This window comes from Bufo bufo, chromosome 4 (assembly GCF_905171765.1).
Source record: "Bufo bufo chromosome 4, aBufBuf1.1, whole genome shotgun sequence".
In the NCBI taxonomy this organism is placed as follows: domain Eukaryota; kingdom Metazoa; phylum Chordata; class Amphibia; order Anura; family Bufonidae; genus Bufo; species Bufo bufo.
The window spans coordinates 337820227-337843408 of record NC_053392.1 but is presented as its reverse complement, the minus strand read 5'-3'; the positions used below and the strand labels follow the sequence as shown (position 1 = coordinate 337843408).

Here is a 23182-nt window from a genome sequence, read left to right as displayed (position 1 = left end):
GTGCGCCGTTTGGTTTTTGGAGGGCTGATTTTTATGGACCGGTTTATTTACACCGTGTCCTGTTTCAACCCCTCTGATGCACCCCTGGAGTAGAAACTCCCTAAAAGTGACCCCATTTTGGAAACTACGGGATAAGGTGGCATTTTTTTGGGGACTATTTTTAGGGTAAATATCATTTTTGGTTGCTCTATATTACATTTTTGTGAGGCAAGGTTACCAAAAATTGAAATTCTGAAATTTCATCTCCATTTGCCATTAACTGTTGAGGAACACCTAAAGGGTTAATAAAGTTTGTATAATCAGTTTTGAATACCTTGAGGGGTGTAGTTTCTTTAGATGGGGTCAGTTTTGGGGAGTTTTTACTCTAGGGGTGCATCAGGGGGGCTTCAAAAGGGACATGGTGTCAATAAAAAAGGCCATCAAAATCGGCCTTCCAGAAACCATGTCGGTCCTTTCCTTTTGCGGCCTCCCTTTTACTGATACAGCAGTTTACGACCACAAATGTGGTGTTTCTGTAAACTGCAGTATCAGGGTAATAAATATTAAGTTTTGTTTGGTTGTTAACCCTTGTTTTGTTACCGGAAAAAACGGATTGAAATGGAAAAGTGCCAAAAATAGCGGTTTTGGCACAGTTTTTTTTTTTTTTTTTAACCGTGTTAATCTGGGGGGTTGGGTAATGGGATATTTTTATAGAGGAGATTCTTACGGACGCGGCAATACCTAATAAGTCTACTTTTTTTTTTTACAATTATTTAGGTTTTTGACTATATTATCTTTTTTGATACAAATCTTTTTTTTGGGTATCTCTAAAGTCTAAGGGTCATTTTTTTTATTTATTTTTTTATCCAATTATCTCATGTGGGGGCTCATTTTTTGCGGGATGAGCGGACTGTTTTATTGGCAGTATTTTGGGGGCTATATGACTTTTTTATCGCTTGCTATTAAACTTTTTGTTATGTAAGGTGACAAAAAAAATCTTTTTTTGCACCTATTTTTTTATTTTTTTTTGACCGTGTTAATCTGGGGGGTTGGGTCATGGGGTATTTTTATAGAGGAGATTCTTACGGACGCTGCAATACCTAATAAGTATTTTTTTTACAATTATTTAGGTTTTAGACTATATTATCTTTTTTGATACAAATATGTCTACTTTTAATAAATTTATTTTAGTTTTTTTGGGTGTCTCAAGTCTGAGAACCATTTTTTTTTTATCCGATGTCAGTGCTAAATTGGGATATAAATTTAGTACTCCATGGAAATGTGATACTCCCTGAAGCAACAGTCAATGCAGAGGCCCGGATGATCGGGGCACGTGTCGCACTGAGTAGTCGTGTCCTTCCGTATCCCCCTCCTGCGACACACTCTGCACTTTTTTTGGGTTCGTCCCTTCTTTCCAGTATGGGGGACCACACCTGGAAAGTGTTGGCCAGGGACGATCCGGGCACCTACAGTTCCCGAGGTACTCCGGCCTGCTCTTTCCCGGTCCGAAAAGATCAGGGCCTTGAGGACTGCCTCATAGAACTGGAGGAATGTCCCTGTGCTGCCAGCGCTTCGGGATAGTACAAAAGAGTTGTACATGGCAACCTGCACCAAGTAGACCGCAACTTTTTTGTACCATGCCCGGGTTTTGCGCATGGCATTATATGGCTTGAGGACTTGATCAGAGAGATCAACTCCTCCCATATACCGATTGTAGGCGACGATACAATCGGGCTTGAGGACCGTTGCCGCGGTACCCAGGGCCGTCTTTAATATTGATTGGACCCTGGGCAAGGATTTCCTTGGGCCCCCTGGATCCCGCCTTCCCACACCCTAGCATGCAATCACGCCCTCCACATGCAGTCTCATGATTGGTCCACACCCCTGCCTTGCAGCCTCACAGGAGTACAGGACCAGTATCTGCACACGTATGTATGGCATAATTGGGATGCACATCACACATGACATGACACGGGTGACACATTATTATTGTCACATGTGTCACATGCCACTACCGACTGTACAGCCGTTCAGAGTTCAGACAGTTCAGAGTTCCACTTCCTTCAGAAAAGCGAGCCTGCCGTGCACTCCAGCGACTTACAGATAGAGGCAGTGGCGTTGCTATGGCTGGTGTCACCCTTTGCTCAGGGGGGGCCCTCATGGTGTGGACTTGTCATTTTTTTCTAAGGAATATAGTTTAACCGTTTATGTTCAAAAGAGAAAAAAAGAGGTCACTAAGTCAGCTCCAATCAGATATCTGCATAGACCCAGAGTCTTGGTCTATGTGCAGATATCTGATTGGAGCTGACTTCTTATTTTCTCTTTTGCACATAAATGGTTAAACTATTCCTTAGTGAAAATGACCAGTCCAGTCCACACCATGAGGGCCCCCCTGAGCAAAGATTAGTAAATGTGGCAGGTGGTGGTGGCCCCAGGCCACAGTTCAGCAGACAGAGAGAACTCCTTTGTCTCTCTTCTCTCTAATAATCCACCAGTAATTTAAATAACCCCATTAGTGGGGGATTATTATAGAGATGGGAGACAAAGGGTTTGGGTTCTCTCTGTCTGATGAACTGTGTTCTGGGGCCGGCCAGCCACATTTACTAATCTTTGCTCAGGGGGGCCCCTCATAAATATAGACCCACATGGTGTGGACTGGTCATTTTTTTCTAAGGAATATAGTTTAACCGTTTATGTGCAAAAGAGAAAAAAAGAGGTCACTAAGTCAGCTCCAATCAGATATCTGCATAGACCCAGAGTCTTGGTCTATGTGCAGATATCTGATTGGAGCTGACTTCTTATCTTCTCTTTTGCACATAAATGGTTAAACTATTCCTTAGTGAAAATGACCAGTCCAGTCCACACCATGAGGGCCCCCCTGAGCAAAGATTAGTAAATGTGGCAAGTGATGGCCCCAGGCCACAGTTCAGCAGCAGAGTCAGACAGAGAGAAGAACCCAACCCCTGCCCTTGTCGCCTGGGGCTCTCTATAATAATACCCCACAAATTTATGAATGGTCGGATCTGGTGACCTGAGTCCTGACCGGTTTCTTCAAATATAAAATAAAGTCTATATATATATATATATATATATATATATATAATGCCTATGCGCAGCGTGCCACTGCTTTTTGCTTACCTCCTCCTCAGTCTTGTCCTCCCCTCCTGGCGCGGCAGTGGCAGGTCGACTCTGGCTGGCTGCCTGACTGTCTGTACTATTAGGTCAGCAGGTCAGTGAGACTGGTCTGGACTTCTTGTCTGGTAAGTGGTCACAACTCACATCACGTGAGGCTGTGTGTGACTCACTCACCACCGCCAGCCAATCCCTTTAGCCTCTGGACCGGAGGCGGGGACTTAGTCCCTGCTGGTGCCTGCTCCGCCGTGGCGCTTCACCAGGCTGCGGTGATGACTCACACAAGACACTCACACCCCCTTTTACCACGTGAGTGACGGGGGCGGGGGGCCGAAGTGCTTCGCCTTCGGCGCTGTAAGTTCAAGTTGTCTAGACATCTGTGGTGATGAGTAGACTGTCTGTGCTGCGCTGAAGCGCTTCTGCATATTAGATTATAGATAGAGACTGAGTCAGAGTCGCGAGTTGGGCCAGCCGCCAGGGCCCCCATGAGCAACTGGGCCCGGGGCAGCTGCCCCTTTTGCCCTGCGGCAAAGACGGCCCTGGCGTTACCTCGCACAGGGACAGGGGTGATGACGTTACCATGAATTGTGGAGAGTACAAGGACATCCCTCTTGTCCTTATACCTGACCAGCAACAGGTTTCCAGTGGTAAGGGCACGGGTCTCACCCCTGGGGATAGGTACCTGGAGGGGGTGGGCAGGGAGGCCGCGTTGATTTTTCCGCACGGTTCCACAAGCGGACGTGGATCTGGCGGCAAGGGACTGGAACAAGGGGATACTGGGGGGTCTAGGGTCACACAGCTGTGCTGTGGACCCCAGACACCCTAACTTAGGGTGATGCAATCAAAGTTCAGAAAAGTTCAGAAACTAACTTTCCCTTTTTTTTCCCTGCCTAAACCAAACTTTCCCTTTGCTGTCCCTATGTACCTGATGGGGGGTGCTGAGGCACAGATCGGGTCCTGGGGGTGCTGGCAGCGATGGTGGACACACGTGCAGGCAGCTCCTCTCTCCTCCGGCTTCGGAACACAAAAGGAGGAGGAGAGGAGCGCCTGCCTCTTTTGAATCTGCCGCCGGAACGCCCACAGACCAATCAGAAAGCGATCCTGAGTGGTGATGTCACCATCACCACTCAGGATCGCTGGATGGTGATTGGTGGGGTGAAATCACACCACCATCACCATCCTGTTCCGGGTTATCGGGTCTTCAGAGACCCGAACAACCGGGAAACGCAGAAAACCGCAGGTCTGAATTGACCTGCGGTTTTCTGCGATCGCATACATGGGGGGGTCACCGGACCCCCCGGCGCATTTGCCCCAAGTGCCTGCTCAATGATTTGAGCAGGCACGGGGTTCCGATCACCGCCCGCCGCGCGGCGGTGATCGAAAATACACAGGGCGTACATGTACGCCCTGTGTCCTTAAGTACCAGGGCACAAGGGCGTACCTGTACGCCCTATGTCCTTAAGAGGTTAATATGGCCTTTGAACATAATTTTTCAAGTAAAATCATATAAACCTAATTTTTTTTGTCATTTTGGTGTTTTTTCCCGATTAATCGATGAAATTATCAACAACTAATCGATTATTCAAATAATCGTTAGCTACAGCCCTAATAACGTGACTTGCAGTGTAACCACCAGATCTGTTTTGTCAGGCACAAGTAATAATTTCTATGCAAGTCTATAAGACTCACTTTAAGAACCTTACAGATTTGCATTGAAAGACTCACTTCTGGCTGACACTGCATACCCTGTATCAGTCCAGTGGTCAGACTGCAAGTCACATGATCCTGCAGTACCAGGAATGGAGTTATTTTATGCAAGAATAAAGAGGCCGGTAATTACTTTCACTGTACTACCCTATTTCTAATTCATGTTACAAACAGGAGACAGAATAAAAAAGGGGGACACAAAGGCATCATGGTAAAAGGATTTAATGTTTTATTTATGTATTTTTTACTATGATTATAAAGGTGTGCTGAATGCATCTAAGCATAAATAATTCTAGAGTGGAAATGCTGTGTGATATTATCATACACTGCATTGAATGATAATAACACTTACACAATGCAAAATATATCATATCAGCATATCAAAGACATTCCAAAGACCATTTTGAGAACATATGCTCTTTATTGTGCTATGTGCCATAGTTTAGTTGGTAAGAAATATTGGTGGTGCAGTCTTACAGTTGCATCTCAGTAACTTGGAATATCACAGAAAAGTTAATTTATTTCAGTAATTCAATCCAGAGTAAAACTCATATATTATATACATTCATTACATACTGAGTGATATATTTAAAGTTTTTATTTCTTTTAATGTTGATGATTATGGCTTATAGCTAATGAAAACCCAAATGGTGTCCCACTCTAATCAGCTAATCAACACAAAACACCTGCAAAGGTTTCCTAAACCTTTAATGGTTCCTCATTCTGGTTCAGTAAGCTACACAATCATGGGGAAGACTTTTGACTTGACAGTTGTCCAGCAGACAGTCATTGGCACCCTCCACAAGGAGGGTAAACCACAAAAGGTCATTATTAAATAAGCTGGCTGTCCACAGAGTGCTATATCCAAGGATATTAATAGAAAGTTCAGTTGAAGGAAAAAGTATGGTAGAAAAAGGTGCACACGCAAAAGGGACAACCACAGCCTTGAAAGGATTGTCGAGAAAAGGCCATTCAACAATTTGGGGGAGATTAACAAGAAGTGGACATTGGCTGGAGTCGGTGCTTCAAGAGCCACCAGACACAGATGTATCCAGGACATGGACTACAACTGTCGCACTCCTTGAGTCAAGCCACTCATGGACTGGACTATTGCGCAGTGGTCCAAAGTTCTGCTTTCAGATTAAAGTAAATTTTGCATTTAATTTGGAAATCAAGGTCCCAGAGTCTGGAGGAAGAATAGAGAGATGCACAATCGAAGTTGCTTGAGGTCCAGTGTGAAGTTACCCCAGTCCTTTAATGGTTTGGGGAGCCATTGCTCAAAAAAGAATAAAGTAGCAGCACTTACGAATCTATAGCTAAAGTCTCTATGGTGGTTGTGCCCGCAGTGTTGGATACCAACCAGTCTATAGCATCCCCAAATCATCCAGAATAAATCAAAAATAAAACTGCAGCACTCGCCGATCTTCAATTCATGCTGGTTTATTCACCAAAGCAATTTTTGGTGATTAAACCAGCATGAATTGAAGACCGGCGAGTGCTGCAGTTTTATTTTTGATTTATTCTGGCTTGGGGAGCCATGTCCTCTTCTGGTGTTGGTCCACTGTGTTATATCAAGTCCAAAGTCAGTGCAGCCTTCTAACAGGAAATGTTAAAGCACTTCATGCTTCCATATGTTGACAAGCTTTATGGAGATGCTGATTTCATTTTCCAGCAGGGCTTGGCTCCTGGCCCCACATGGCCAGAATTACCAATACCTGGATTAATAACATGATATCACTGTGCTTGATTGGCCAGCAAACTCACCTGACCTAAACCCCATAGAGAATCTATGGGGTATTGTCACGAGGGAGATGAGAAACAACAGAACCAACAATGCAGATGAGTTGAAGGCCGTTATCAAAGCAACCTGGGCTTCCATAACACCTCAGCAGTGCCACAGATTGATCGCCTCCATGCCACGCCGCATAGATGCAGTAATTCATGCAAGAGGACCAAGTATGAGGTGCATATATTGTACATACTTTTCAGTAGGCCAACATTTCTGTATCAAAAATCATATTTTTTTTATTCGGTCTTATATAATTTTAACATTTTGGAGATTCTAACATTTTGGTTTTCAGTAGCCATAATCATCAACATTAAAAGAAAAAAAAACATTTGATCACTCTGTGTATAATGAATCTATGGAATGTTTCCCTTTTTGAATAGAATTTTTGAAATAAATTAACTTTCGATGATTTTCAAATTTATTGAGATGCACTTGTAGATGAGCTTTAATGCCTAAAGAAGAGGCTGAGATCTTTTTTCAATGGACTTTGATAAAACTCTTTTTAGAGGAAACTGAGTAAAGCCAATCTTGTAATGCAGGAATAGGAAGCTTAGAAAGGCGCCGCAGCGCTCTCTGAAGTTTGATGGGACACAATATGTTACTGCTCCTTAGGAAACGACTTTTCCTTCCTGCTCCGAGGAGCAAAGCATGTTCAGTTCGATTGCCAGAGCTGCCATTGTTTGACTTGACTGTAAGACATAATCATTTCATTGTGCTACAGATAATGCCAGTTTTTCACTTGGTATTAGCTGTGTAATGTGGTAAGAATGCAGGGACCGTTTCATCACCATCAAAATAATCCTGAGTTAATAACATTTTGCAAAACAGCAGCTGCTGAATTTGTGGAACAACTGCTGGGAAAACTATTGTAAAGCAGCTGTTTTTCAGTTAACGCTAAAATGCCTAATCTGCCATTACATTCCCTGTCTGTGAGCTTTTCATATTGGAGTATGTAAAGAGAGAGCAGACCTCTGGGTGTAGTCCTTACACATTAAACTGTACATAAAGCAACGCACATTGCACGTCAGGACCCATTACGGAGGAATTTGCACACCATATAATTTTACGCCATGGACAAATCTGCCATAGAATCTGCAAATCTTGTCAATTTGGATGTGATTTTGCAATGGAGATTTTAAATTAAACGTGATTTTGTCATTTAAGTCTACTTTCACACTTGCGTTCACAGCGGATCCGTCTGGTGTCTGCACAGACGGATCCGCTCCTATAATGCAAACGATGGTATCTGTTCAGAACGGATCCGTCTGCATTATAGTTTAGAAAAAATTCTAAGTGTGAAAGTTGTTCAGACGTATCGTCCAGACTTTACATTGAAAGTCAATGGGGGACGGATCCATTTGAAAATTGAGCCATATTGTGTCAACTTCAAACGGATCCGTCCCCATTGACTTACATTGTAAGTCTGGACGGATCCGTTTGCCTCCGCACGGCCAGGCGGACACCCGAACGCTGCAAGCAGCGTTCGGGTGTCCGCTTGCTGAGTGGAGCGGAGGCTGAACGCTGCCAGACTGATGCATTCTGAGCGGATCCGCATCCACTCAGAATGCATTAGGGCAGTACGGATGCGTTCGGGGCCGCTTGTGAGAGCCTTCAAACGGAGCTCACAAGCGGAACCCCGAACGCTAGTGTGAAAGTAGCCTGATGTATTGGAACCATAAAAAAATAAAAATAAAGTGTTGTGAAGGTGTATGTTCTCTTGAACCCTTTCACACTTTGACAAACGCAAATAAAACCAGAATAAAAAAAATATATAATGTTCTGCCCCACACTCATATGTTCAGAAAGTAGACACCGACACATTGTCATCCTGCCACCCAGCTCTTTAGTATTATGAGCGCTTTCATGCAACTTTGCATCATTCTAACAGTTCAAGATGTAACTTGGCGCAGAGTTGATTATTGATATGTATGTCTGACTTCTATATCACCCATTGATATATGCATAGAGGCTTTCCGGTGTCATCCGGCAAAACGGATCCGGCATTTATTTTTTTCAGTCTGCGCATGCGCATACCGGAAGGACGGATCCGGCATTCCGGTATTCTGAATGCCGGAACCGGCACTAATAGATTCCTATGGGAAAAAATGCTGGATCCGGCATTCAGGAAAGTCTTCAGTTTTTTTCGCCGGAGATAAAACCGTAGCATGCTGCGGTTTTCTCTTTTGCCTGATCAGTCAAAACGACTGAACTGAAGACATCCTGATGCAAACTGAACGGATTACGCTCCATTCAGAATGCATGGGGATATGCCTGATCAGTTCTTTTCCGGTATAGAGCCCCTGTGACGGAACTCTATGCCGGAAAAGAAAAACGCAATTGTGAAAGTACCCTAAGGGCTCTTTCACACTTGCGTTGTCCGGATCCGGCGTGTACTCCACTTGCCGGAATTACACTCTGGATCCGGAAAAACGCAAGTGTACTGAAAGCATTTGAAGACGGAACCGTCTTCAAAATGCTTTCAGTGTTACTATGGCACCCAGGACGCTATTAAAGTCCTGGTTGCCATAGTAGGAGCGGGGAGCGGGGGAGCGGTATACTTACAGTCCGTGCGGCTCCCGGGGCGCTCCAGAATGACGTCAGAGCGCCCCATGCGCATGGATGACGTGATTCATGCGACACGTCATCCATGAGCGTGGGGCGCCCTGACGTCATTCTGGAGCGCCCCGGGAGCCGCACGGACGGTAAGTATGCTGCTCCCCAGCTACACTTTACCATGGCTGCCAGGACTTTAGCGTCCCGACAGCCATGGTAACCATTCAGAAAAAGCTAAATGTCTGCTCCGGCAATGCGCCGAAACGACGTTTAGCTTACGGCCGGATCCGAATCTGAAGACATCCTGATGCATCCTGAACGGATTTCTCTCCATTCAGAATGCATTAGGATAAAACCGATCAGGATTCTTCCGGCATAGAGCCCCGACGACGGAACTCTATGCCGGAACAGAACAACGCAAGTGTGAAAGAGCCCTAAGGGTACAGAGGGGAGGTAACCAGTTGGGGGTGTGTACCTGCACAGTCTGAAAATGGCAGCACTGATTGGATAGAGTGAGTCTGTGCAGGTACACACCTCCAACTGGTTACCACCCCTCTCTACCCTTACTGAAGGCTAATAGCAATTCATTCATAACTTCTAGTAGGAATAATACAGGAATGGCACAACATAGAGACATAAGAATAGATGTTCCAGAATTGTTTTTACATGGGGAATGCATGGAGCTATTAAAACAGGTATGTCAGAAGTGGTGAAAGGTCCTCTTTAAAGCAATTTGTCAAAACGCCATATGCAGTCATATATGCTACATAAAAAATAAAAAAATACTGTATGCTGCCCCCCCTCCCCCCGAGCTGTCCTAATTGAGGCCACCAGCTGTTGAGGTTTCAGTTCAGTAAACATTCACCTGCGTGTCCATGGGCTGGATGGTGGCGACCACTTCCTCTTGGCAGTCCCTGTGTTCCATCCATTTTGTGCGGGTGCCGAATGCCAAATGGACACACATGCAGGTATAGGAGATTGTACTGCCTGTATCAGTTTATGGGCCGTAGGCGTCCATTTGTGGTTGAGCGCCTGAGCAGAATAGTAGGCACCCAGGAATAGCCAAAGAAAGGGTTTTCCACCTTCTTGCAGCCCATGGACGTAGAAAATGACAGATGAGTATGTTTATTTTTACTCGAACCAGAAAAGCCAGGGCCCTCTAACGGGACAGCTGGTGGACAGTATTTAGCATTTTGACAAAATTGCATTGGAAATTAGCCAACTCTTTTTTAATATTGGGCTTGGTAGCATTTGAAAGTGAAGATTCTGGGTATACATATGTCCTTGGCAGTGAAAAGGTTAAAGAAAATGCAGGAATAGATCCCAGAGTGCAAAAAGGGATACATCCTTGCATTAATAAGTAACGATCACGATTTACCTTGGATACTGGGATGAACATAAAATAACTTTCACATGGAATCAGCTATTTTTATATCCTGATTCTGAGAAAGTAGGTTATGTTTATTACTTGTTCATTTTGGTTTTCAAGAAAAATCAATTCTTCTGCAGTGACGGATTGGAGCGCTGACTGACCAGCACATTTAAATTATAGCCCTTCAAGAAATAGTGAAAAAAAAATTATTTGGCTATTTTAGGCTACTTTCACACTCGCGTTTGGTGCGGATCCGTCATGGATCTGCACAGACGGATCTGTTCAGATAATACAACCGTCTGCATCCGTTCAGAACGGATCCATTTGTATTATCTGTAACATAGCCAAGATGGATCCGTCTTGAACACTATTGAAAGTCAATGAAGGACGGATCCATTTTCAGATTGTGTCAATGAAAACGGATCCGTCCCCATTGACTTACATTGTGTGTCAGAACTGATCCGTTTGGCTCAGTTTCGTCAGACGGACACCAAAACGCTGCAAGCAGCGTTTTGGTGTCCGCCTCAAAAGCTGAATGGAGACGGAACGGAGGCAAACTGATGCATTCTGAGCGGATCCTTTTCCATTCAGAATGCATTAGGGCAAAACTGATCCGTTTGGGACCGCTTGTGAGAGCCCTGAACGGATCTTGCAAACGGAAAGCCAAAACGCCAGTGTCAAAGTAGCCTTAGCTGCAAAGTATAACTATTTCTACTGTCTTTTTACAGCCATGATATATTTTGATTTCACACAAAAAAAGGTATTAAAGTAATAAAATTCCATGTGTGACCTTACTCTTCCCAGAACTATCGGCAGAATCCAGGGCCTGTCTTATGTCAGTGGATAAAATAGAAGGCTTTTAGGATGTACAATATGGGGGTCATTTATTAAGACTGGTGTTTTAGGTCTTAATAAAGCCCCTTAGCTGGCGGTGGATTTGCCAAAGTTACGAAGAGGCGCAGGCTCTGGCGTGAGTGGGGAAAAGTTGCAGATTGCGGCACAACTAACCGTTACGCCGCCATCTGCGCCTGAATTATGCCTAATATAATAAATGACCCCCAATGCCTTTATTCTATTACTGGAGACTACCTCATAGGGCTCATGGACAAGAACGTATTTTTTTTTGTCCGTGTCCGTTCCATGTTTTTTTTTTTTTTTATTGCAGCCCGTATGCGCACCATTCATTTCATTTTCTGTATCTGTGTGTCTGCAAGTCTATTCCGCAAAAAAATTGAGCGTATACTATTTTTGTCCGTTTTGCAGATGGGGACAGGCATTGTTACAATGGATCTGGAAAAAAAAAACTGATGTAACACAGATGTCATTGTTGTATCCTTGTTATGTGGACTGCAAAATACATACAGTCGTGTGCATGAGCCCTTATATTAGAAGGAATTTTTAATCATTGTTGTGGAGTAGTGCGCTATCACCCTTAGCCTGATGTCTCCATTAAAAAAATGTGGGGGATTCAGTCAGCACAACCCTGTATGCAGGTGCACATCGCTATGGCGAAATACATATACAAACTCAAAAACACAAATGCAATAGCACTCTGCAACCAGCACTCTGCCCTGCCTCTATGCTGGATGAGGCATTGGTGTACATTTTGGCCAAAGCGTAATAAGCCACTCACCACGTCAAGGTCGCCTCTATGAGTGGTCCCTAACACTAGTTCCTACCTGTTTATGGGCCATGACAGCCACACAAAGTCCAGGGAATGCAGGTACAGCATGCACGCCAGGCACACTCTGCTTTTAACCCCGTCCGGTGCCGTGACAGCTTTCATCTGATCCAGTCTCCATTACTTGAATGCCTTTCTCTATGAATTGTCTATTTGTAATAGGGGATTCTGCAGAGGGTTGTAATTGTCTCCTCAGTCCATTCATACTGAGATACATTTTGTTGCACTCTCATCGCTGTGCTTTGTAGCTTCTGCAAGAATCTGTTCACTTCTGTGGCTTTGTAAACTTGTGCTTTTTTGTTTATTTGTTAGTATTTTTTGTTACTTCATACTCTGATCAAAATGCTTTATTCCTGAAGTTGTTCCACCTCTTGGCTTCAAAGTAAGGGGGAAAAACCCAAACACCAAGAAAAAAAAAAGGAAATTGTGCTAGACCAGACAATATCAATGCATATGAACTTTATTTCATTCATAGTACTTAAAGAAAACCTGTCACTACAAAATGCAGTGCAACCTGCAGGCAGCACATTGTAGAGCAGGAGGAGATCAGCAGATTGATTTTTAGTGTTGTGGAAAAATATTCAGTAAAACGTAATTTATTCCTTTATGTCTCAGCTTTTTTTAAACTTAAGGCCTCTTTCACACTTGCGTTGTTGGGATCCGGCATGCACTTCCGTTGCCGGAGGTGCCTGCCGGATCCGTAACAACGCAAGTGTACTGAAAGCATTTGAAGACGGAACCGTCTTCCAAATGCTTTCAGTGTTACTATGGCACCCAGGACGCTATTAAAGTCCTGGTTGCCATAGTAGGAGCGGGGAGCGGGGGAGCGGTATACTTACAGTCCGTGCGGCTCCCCGGGCGCTCCAGAATGACGTCAGAGCGCCCCATGCGCATGGATGACGTGATCCATGTGATCACGTGATCCATGCGCTTGGGGCGCCCTGACGTCACTCTGGAGCGCCCGGGGAGCCGCACGGACGGTAAGTATGCTGCTCCCCTGCTCCCCGCTACACTTACCATGGCTGTCAGGACTTTAGCGTCCCGGTAGCCATGGTAACTATTCAGAAAAAGCTAAACGTCGGGTCCGGCAATGCGCCGAAACGACGTTTAGCTTAAGGCCGGATCCGGATCAATGCCTTTCAATGGGCATTGATCCCGGATCCGGCCTTGCGGCAAGTCTTCAGGATTTTTGGCCGGAGCAAAAAGCGCAGCATGCTGCGGTATTTTCTCCGGCCAAAAAACGTTCCGTACCGGAACTGAAGACATCCTGATGCATCCTGAACGGATTACTCTCCATTCAGAATGCATTAGGATAATCCTGATCAGTATTCTTCCGGCATAGAGTCCCGACGACGGAACTCTATGCCGGAAGACAATAACGCAAGTGTGAAAGAGCCCTAAGACCACCCCTGTGTACAGCTATTATTGACTGACAGCTATTTATGTATAAACACTCACACATAAAATGTTATAAATCACTTATAACACTTCTCCTGTGTACAACTCTCAGTGACTGATGGCTATCTATGTATACACATTTACACAGGGAATGCTATAAATTATTGAGAACACTTCCCCCATGTACAACTATCAGTGACTGACAGCTATCTCTGTATACACTCTTGCACAGAGAATGCTATTAATCACTGATAACATTTCTCCTGTGTACTACTATCAGTGACTGATGGCTATACACTCACCTAAAGAATTATTAGAAACACCTGTTCTATTTCTCATTAATGCAATTATCTAGTCAACCAATCACATGGCAGTTGCTTCAATGCATTTAGGGGTGTGGTCCTGGTCAAGACAATCTCCTGAACTCCAAACTTAATGTCAGAATGGGAAAGAAAGGTGATTTAAGCAATTTTGAGCGTGGCATGGTTGTTGGTGCCAGACGGGCCGGTGTGAGTATTTCACAATCTGCTCAGTTACTGGGATTTTCACGCACAGCCATTTCTAGGGTTTACAAAGAATGGTGTGAAAGCTACAGGGGAAAAACATCCAGTATGCGGCAGTTCTGTGGGCAAAAATGCCTTGTGGATGCTAGAGGTCAGAGGAGAATGGGCCGACTGATTCAAGCTGATAGAAGAGCAACGTTGACTGAAATAACCACTCGTTACAACCGAGGTATGCAGCAAAGCATTTGTGAAGCCACAACACGCACAATCTTGAGGCGGATGAGCTACAACAGCAGAAAACCCCACCAGGTACCACTCATCTCCACTACAAATAGGAAAAAGAGGCTACAATTTGCACGAGCTCACCAAAATTGGACTGTTGAAGACTGGAAAAATGTTGCCTGGTCTGAAGAGTCTCGATTTCTGTTGAGACATTCAAATGGTAGAGTCCGAATTTGGCGTAAACAGAATGAGAACATGTATCCATCCTCTGATGGCTACCTCCAGCAGGATAATGCACCATGTCACAAAGCTCGAATCATTTCAAATTGGTTTCTTGAACATGACAATGAGTTCACTGTACTAAAATGGCCCCCACAGTCACCAGATCTCAACCCAATAGAGCATCTTTGGGATGTGGTGGAACGGGAGCTTCGTGCCCTGGATGTGCATCCCTCAAATTTCCATCAACTGCAAGATGCTATCCTATCAATATGGGCCAACATTTCTAAAGAATGCTATCAGCACCTTGTTGAATCAATGCCACGTAGCATTAAGGCAGTTCTGAAGGCAAAAGGGGGTCCAACACCGTATTAGTATGGTGTTCCTAATAATTATTTAGGTGAGTGTATATGTATACACACTTACACAGGGAATGTAATCAATCATGCATAACATATGCCCTGTGTAACGGACCGTTTCAGCAGACAAGGGGTTAAAATCCGTTCAGGCGATAAGCCCCTTTCTGAGAGACCGGCACAGCTACTGCAGAACACCCAACTCCCGAACTGGATACAAAGTAGCACTCCAAACTGGAACCTCACGAATAGCTGCTAACAGACGAACAGGAATCAGCTTACACTCCTGGCAATCAGTCTCTAACAGCATACAGCGGATCCCCCCTAATAACGAGACAAGGCTCTGTGTTGAGGGTCAAGCAGTGGTCTGAGGTGCTGGCACACCCAGCCTGTTTTTTATTACAGTTGTTGCAATTACAGGTCCGCCCACAGGGAGGTATAAAACAACCAAGCCCATCTGGTGTACACGCCCCTAGGGGACCAGAATGAAGACTTGTGACATAGGACAGATATGCAGCACTGTAGGATACACAGAGACAATACATCCCCACAATGCATCATGGTTTCCTCCTCTCTGCCCTGGAGACACCCGAGGCGTAATCCAATTATCTCTCAAGACAAAGAGAAATCACCAATACACATGTGCAGACAACAGGACAGACATCACCCTTTAAACACACAATGGGACAATGGCACAATAGAAACACACCCAGCATTTTCCTCCCAAGCTGACAAGTTACACTTATTATAAATTGTTACAACTTTGTGAGTTTACATTGGCCATACATATAACTTACATCAATTTAAACAGTATAACTTGGGGACAAACCTATCCAAAATTCACTTGAATCGGTTCAGGGGTTTAAAAGTTAGTATGGGCCATAATCCTGAGGCAAGAGGCTGATAAACAGGCCTCTCCAAAACCCAGTGGCGAGGTTGGTTTCGCCACACATCTCCCCCCCCCCCCCCCCCCCCCAAGGAAGACTAACCAGATACCTGACCTCATGCCGGTCGGTACCTGAGTTAGTCTGGCAGCCCACCCACAACCCAATACTGGACCTGTTGCATTTGGTAGCCTGTCTCTGTCCAGTGAGTCCACCAAGGTTATGTTGGAAGCTGGTACTCCCGGTCTCTGTGTTGCTCCCTGGCTTAGAGTCTGGTTGTTGGAGGGGGAGACCGACTGTCTCTACCCCCTGTGTTGTAGGTGCAGAGACCACGGTCCCATCTGCACTGTTGTGGGGGTTACTGTCTCCCCCTGGTGCGTTAAGCTGCTGCTGGGGAGAGGGGGTAACGAGCTCCTCTCCCATACATACTTCCAGCCGCTGGGGAGGGCGACTGACCGTCTCCGCTCCCAATACAGTGTCCTGCTGCTGGGGAAAGGAGACTGGGCTCTCTATTCCCTGCTGGACACTCTGCCGCTGGGGAATGGAGACTGGGCTCCCAATTCCCAAAAAATCACTCTGCTGCTGGGGGGCAGGAACAACTACCTCTGCCCCCTGTAACTCAGCCTGCCGCTGGGGAGGGAGGACGCTGCTCTCCTCTCCCTGCATTTCACACTGTTTTCCCGGCATATCACTCTGCTGCTGGGGGGCAGGAACAACTACCTCTGCCCCCTGTAACTCAGTCTGCCGCTGGGGAGGGAGGACGCTGCTCTCCTCTCCCTGCATTTCACACTGCCTTCCCGGCATATCACTCTGCTGCTGGGGGGCAGGGAACCTCGCCACTCCCTGTGTACAGCTATCAGTGACTGACTGATATCTATGTATACACATTTTCACAGAGAATGCTATCAATCACTGATTACACCTCCCTGTGTACAGCATCTGTGACAGCAATCTCTGTATACACGCTTACACAGGGAGTGCTATCAGTCAGAGATAACACCTCCCCGGTGTACAACTTAAGTCAGAAAAAGAAGAGGTAGAAATGTATATATTACAAGTTTTACTAAATCTTTTCCCACAAAACTATATATCAATCTGCTCAGCTCCTCCTGCTCTATAACATGAAATAACAATTGTGGTCTTTCTTTTTTTTTATTTTTTTTTATATACAGTACCGTAACTCTGTGTTGTGCAATTCCTCTGTTATCCCTTCTATAAATGTATGTATAAATTGACAGCTGGGTGTTACGATTCCCATTGTCAAAGAACTGTGTGCCTACAGTCTGACACTGGTAGCACTATTTGGACAGTACCCAGTTGTCAATTTAGTCATACGTTTCTAACAGGAATAACAGTGAAATAGCATAATACACTGTTCTAAGAAAAGATGCTCCAGAATTGTTGTTTTACGGTGAATACAATTATTTACAAAGACAAACTTGTCATGAGAGGTGACAGGTGATATTTAAGTGTACACAGTTGCTCCAAGGCATAGACTTTCAAATGCCAAGTCAACTGCTGTGTTAAAAAGTCCATAAATTAAAAGAGTAAGTCCAGCACGCCCATTGTACTTAAAAGCATCCAATATTTATTGCAAAAAGTTAAAAAAACAAAACTGAAAAAACATCCCACTCCTAGCTCCTAATAATAGCAAGAGAACCTTAAGGCCCCCTGCACACGATCAGGATTGCGTGCGGATTTTCCGCGCGGATTTGCGTGCGGAAAATCCGCACCGTAGGTCATGTCCATTGTATTCTATGAGAATTTGACATTCTCAATGCACACGATGCAGATTTTTTCCGCGCGGATTTTGACCTGCGGTGCGGATTTTAAAATCCGCGACATGTCAATTAATTTTTTTTTTCCTGACCGGATTTTCTTCATTCACTTAGTGAAATCCGCATGCGGAAAATCCGCACCAAATCCGCACCAAATCCGCACGCAAATCCGCACCAATTAATGCGGATTGACCGCACAGATTTGCCTGCGAACACCTGCGGATTTCAGTGCGGATTCTCCGCACATGAATCCTGAACGTGTGCATGTACCCTAAAGAGGTGGTCTCAGTTGAATAAAAACTTGGGCAGCCCCAGTAAATGTGCTAAAATTAAAAAAGAAGCCATACTTACCCCTTTCCTTAACTGCCATTTCCTGATTCGTGCTGTCTTCTCCACCACTGTTTGTTTTTTCTGAATACAGCGGTTGTGACCACTGCTGCCAATCACTCTCAACGGCTTCCCGTATACTGCTGAGGCCAGTGATTGGCTACATGGTTACCTGCATGCACAGAACATCACCACTGCAGCCAGTAGGATGATGGTGGTGCAGGACCAGAGTACAGCACTGGAAGTGGCAGGGGAAAAAGGCTTCTTTTGGGGAGTATCGCTTTTTTCGTTATTTTTAGAGCATTTACAGCTGCAGCCCGAGTTTTTATTTAACTGACAAAGGGCTTCTGTCACCCCACTAAAGTCTTTTTTTTTTTTTTTGGCTACTTATAATCCCTATACTGCGATATATCAATACATAATGTTATTCATCATTTTGGTTCAGTAGTTAATTAAAAAAACTGACTTTTATAATATGTAAATTACCTCTCTACCAGCAAGTAGGGCGGCTACTTGCTGGTAGCAGCCGCATCCTCCTTTCATAAAGACGCCCCCTCCTCATGTTGATTGACAGGGCCAGCGAATGCGCTCGTCCTCTGGCTGGCCCTGTCTGCCTTCAAAATCTGGCGCCTGCGCTGTACCTGTCTTCAGTCGGCGCAGGCGCACTGAGGGGAGGACGCTCGCTCGGCCGCTCCATCCTCAATGCGCCTGCGCCGATGATGTCACATCTACGTCCGGCGCAGGCGCACTGAGGAAGGATGATAAAAGTCAGTTTTTTTAATTAACTCCTGAACCAAAATGATTAATAACATTATGTATTGATATATCGCAGTATAGGGATTATAAGTAGCCAAAAAAAAAAAAAAAAGACTTTAGTGGGGTGACAGAAGCCCTTTAACACCACGATACACATTGCATATTGTTATAGATTAGATCATATGTACTAGACTGTTATGATGCCCCGTGGTCAATTCCTATTTTCTCGTTTTCAAGCAGTCCCTGTAATCTTTCTAGTTAAATTCCCTACCATCGTTATTGGCACAAATTTGGCATATTGTAGTACCGGATGAAATAAAATGTGCATTCATGATTATGTTCTCATTTACCTGTCCTGGTGACAGATAACACCACTTTTTGCCACATAACTATACGCTATAAAACCCGGAAGTTTAGCAATTTCATGGCTGCTTTATTTTGGTGTCCCTGCATGCACAGAAGTCTAGAACGGTTCCTTACAAGTGTTTGGATAATAATTAAATTTTAGGACCTTATGACACAACATCCTAACGCTTGCTGTACTGTGCATTTTTATGTAGGTCAGGTGGTGGTGAATATTCATGAGGTAGCTGGTTTCCTCAGCAGTCAGTAGTTCTCAATTTCAATGCTTTATTAAACAAACCAGTTGAATGATTCTCTTAATGGAGGTTTTAGGAGTCAAAAAATGTGGTTGATTCGAAAATGTAACAGAAGACATATATTTGCAGTATAAATATAAATTTTTCTGTTAATGAGAAATCGATGGAACACAGATTAAGGCCTCATGCACACGGACGTTGTTTTGGTCCCCATCCGAGCTGCAGCTCGGATGTGGACCCATTCACTTCAATGGGGTCGCAAAAAAAAAACAAAAAAACATTTCCTATTCTTGTTCGCGCTTAGCGGACAAGAATAGGCAGTTATATTAAAGGCTGTCCGTGCCCTTCCGCAAATTTCACACGAACGCCACCCGTGTTATGCGGATCCGCAATTTGCGGACCGCAAAACACACAACGATTGTGTGCATGTAGCCTAAAGGGGTTGTCCGTGTTCAGCTCTGAACCCCGGACATACCCACATTTTCACCCAGACAGCCCTCCTAATATGAGTATCGGAGCATTTCATTCTCCGATGCTCTCCTTTGCCCTGCGCTGAATCGTGCAGGGAAAAGGCTTTTTTAGGAGATCTGGTGACGTATCAGGCTTTCTATAGGGACTGCTAGGCTGAGGCTTCCACCCAAGTAGTCCAGCCCAGTGAAGTCACCGGCACTGAAGGGAGGGCTTTAGCACTGCCCTAGCCTGTAAAACGGCAAGGGCAGCGCTAAAGCCTGCCCATAACAGCCGGTGAAGTCACCGAATACACTGCTGGGTGGACGCCTCTACCTAGCAGTGGAAAAACATAAACAAAAAAGTCCTTCCAGCACAGGGCAAGGGACAGCATCGGAGCATGAAATGGTCCAATGCTGATATCAGACGGCCTGCCTGGGTGTAAATGGGGATATGTCCGGGTTCAGAGTTTTGACACTTTGTTTTTCCTGAAAAAGTGCAGTCCCAGGTTGTTCATTACTTGTATTTCCTAGAAATGTTTTGCATTAGACCAGAAAAATCTGCGTTCCCAGCTGACCAGAGGTCTGATCCTTTCACTGGATTATTACCCAGGTATCTCAACAGTTTTTCTCTCCTTAGTTGCCTGCTATTAGTACATCTACAGTTGGTTCCCCTTATTGGGCCCCAGGTGGATGTGTATACATTAGGCATTTGGGTGTATGTTGTTGTTTCCTTTGGGGGTTATTTTTGTTATTGCTCTTTTGAGTCATTGTGTATAGAGCATTACAATCCGTGGGGATCTTATACCTTGTGGGTCAACAGGTGAGCTGCTTGTCGCAGCGCCAGCCTGCACTGCGGCTATGTTTTTATCTATTTTTGATTTATGAGTTGTTGTAATTATTTACTACCCAATAAAGATTAAAGTTATGCATTGGACAAACTACCCAAAAACGATCATTGAGGACATTGTGACCAGAGCTGAGAGTATCCCAGGAAGTTGGGGGCATTATAGTGATGACAGAATAATAATGCATTACATAAATGTTAGATTTAAATTTTGCTGACTTATTGAGCAGTGTATAGTACTTGGAATGACTCATTGAACTGTGGTCACATTTGAGCCAGTTTCCTCATGTCTGTCTGTTGTCATGTCACATTATGACCTGCAAAGAGGGTAAATGTGACTACCTGACGCACACATGAGACAGAAGGTTACAACATACCAGTGCAAGAGAAGAGCAATTGCCAATAGCCACTTATTAGGTTGTAGTTTTTATTTTAAAAATTAAGAGCAGGAAGCAGATTGGCATTATTGGCATGTATTAATAAATCTCCCCCATATACCTCATCATATCACACAAGTGCTGTACCTGAATGACCGCGTGACTTCTAGCATATAGTTGTGTATTAACATCACTTCTGTAGGTGCAAATTTATAGAAGGTTGATGAGTTTCTCTGAGTATACATCACTGGTCTGTCTATAGTTTTTTCTTTTTTCTTAATATATCACCTGGTAAGAGGAGTAACCTCTCTAGGTTGTATGTAATGGAGACTGTTTCCATATTATCAGTGGTATTAAATGGCACTACTGTAGAGCTTGGGTTGCCAAAGCTCCTCTGCCTTACCGATAAGAAATCCTTTTGACCCAGCAAGACCATTGCTAGTAAAGGCAGATATTGCCATGCAGACTGCAGAATCTTCAGAAAAAGCTTACATTAAATCCAGAACATGTGGGCAATTCTAGTTTTTGGAGGAATTATGGAGCTATTTTTAAAGTCTTCGGAGAGGTATGATTTTTTTATTTGATTTTTTTTATCTCAAACTATAACTTTTTTTAATGGTTGATTTATATACAGTTGTTTCTATTATATTCCTAATGGTGTTTATAGTCTTATATTCTTATTACATTAATAGAAGTAGATTCTTGTTATAGTTGTGAAACCTAAAAACTGATCTTTAGCTACTTTTTAACCAGTGAGAGTTCATATTTTATTGAGGCATTTTGTTTGTTAGAAATTAGAAAAAAAAAATGTAATGTGTTTTTGTTCTTCAGTGTCACTACAGGACATCACAATGAGGAAAGCATTCAGAAGCTCCACTATTCAGGATCAACAATTGTTTGACCGTAAAACTTTGCCAATTCCTCTTCATGAAACTTATGAATTGTGTGAACATCCTCCACCCCTCAATATACTAACACCCTACAGGTATGTATGTGTTTCTCAGCATCCTTTTAATTGTTTCTGAGTATTTAAACAATGTAGAAAAACATACATGTGGGGAGTTTTATTATCATTATTATTATTATTATTATTATTATTATTATCATCTCTTGCCATTGAAGTGTGTGCTGTGGCCTGTTGTAAAATATGGCACAGGTTTAAAATGGTGCCACTAAAAAATAATAATCCCATGGAGTGCACCTCTGAAGCCCTGTCCACATCTGAATGTCAATGTGATAACAAGAATAAAGATGACACCGCATAGCGCAGTAACCCCAATAAAACAGTAGGGGAATGGGAGGACACTGTAGGTATTGTGCTCACCTTTAGGAGTTGTGCATATCCCAGGTACAAATCTGATTATGGCATGTAGATTTGAAAATCCAGCTGCTGCACCTTAGCCTGGGCTGACGGCAGGAGAGCTACCATTTGTAAATGGAAACAGGAAACGGGTCCAAAGGCGTTGGGTGCTGCTGGCAGAAGGTACGTCAAGATGATCCAGAAGGTATTGAGTGAATTACGTCTTTATTGTCTACGCGTTCAGCACTTAACCCATCACCTTCCTCAGGCTATAATACACTTACAATAACTAAAAGAAAACAAAACAAGTTACTTATGTATGAGAAAGACGCTAGTTTATTGCCGAAACGTGTAGCCAATAAAGACTTATTTCACTCATTACCTTTTGGATAATCTTGAAGTACCTTCTACCAGCAGCATCCAACAATTTTGCCTGTTTTCACTTTGAACCCATTTCCACATTTCAATCAAAGTGTCAAAGTGGTGCATTTATAAATATGGCATTTGACTTGTTTTTCTATGCCAGAGCACCCAGTGGAGTGACAACCTGCCAGTCCATGAGCACCGCTAATACTATGCCCAGCCCCCATGATCCTGAGCCACAGATTGGATGCAGCCCATTGTTTACATGTTGAAGCCAGGCAGAGGGGTGGAATACATGACTTGTAGCTTATTCTTTTCCATGCTTTTTTTTTAATCTAAGGTCTGCTAGCCATACTTTAAGAAAACACTATGGGTGGTCATCTACTATCACCAGCTTTTCACACTCTAGTCTTAGTAAAAACCCCACTGAAGAAAGATCTGACCAAACTATTAAGAAACACATGCCTCTTAATAAATTTGTTGCATCTTCTGCTGTCCCTGACCACAAATGAAATCTACTCGAACCACGAGTTGGAGTAGATTTTTGATGTAACGTTTTCCAGTGTTCTGGCGGACATGTTTTTAAATAAGTCG

General features: G+C 44.0%; 1 protein-coding gene across 3 annotated transcripts in view; it reads left to right on the top strand.

The window, feature by feature from the left end:
• WASF1 (WASP family member 1) overlaps positions 1–23182 on the top strand; it is a 142800-nt gene that overhangs the window by 94490 nt on the left and 25128 nt on the right. For all 3 annotated transcript variants that reach the window (XM_040428865.1, XM_040428868.1, XM_040428867.1), the window contains exon 4: positions 21757–21910. In XM_040428865.1, the coding sequence (XP_040284799.1) occupies positions 21757–21910 (154 nt within the window). The remainder of the gene's footprint in view (positions 1–21756; positions 21911–23182) is intronic.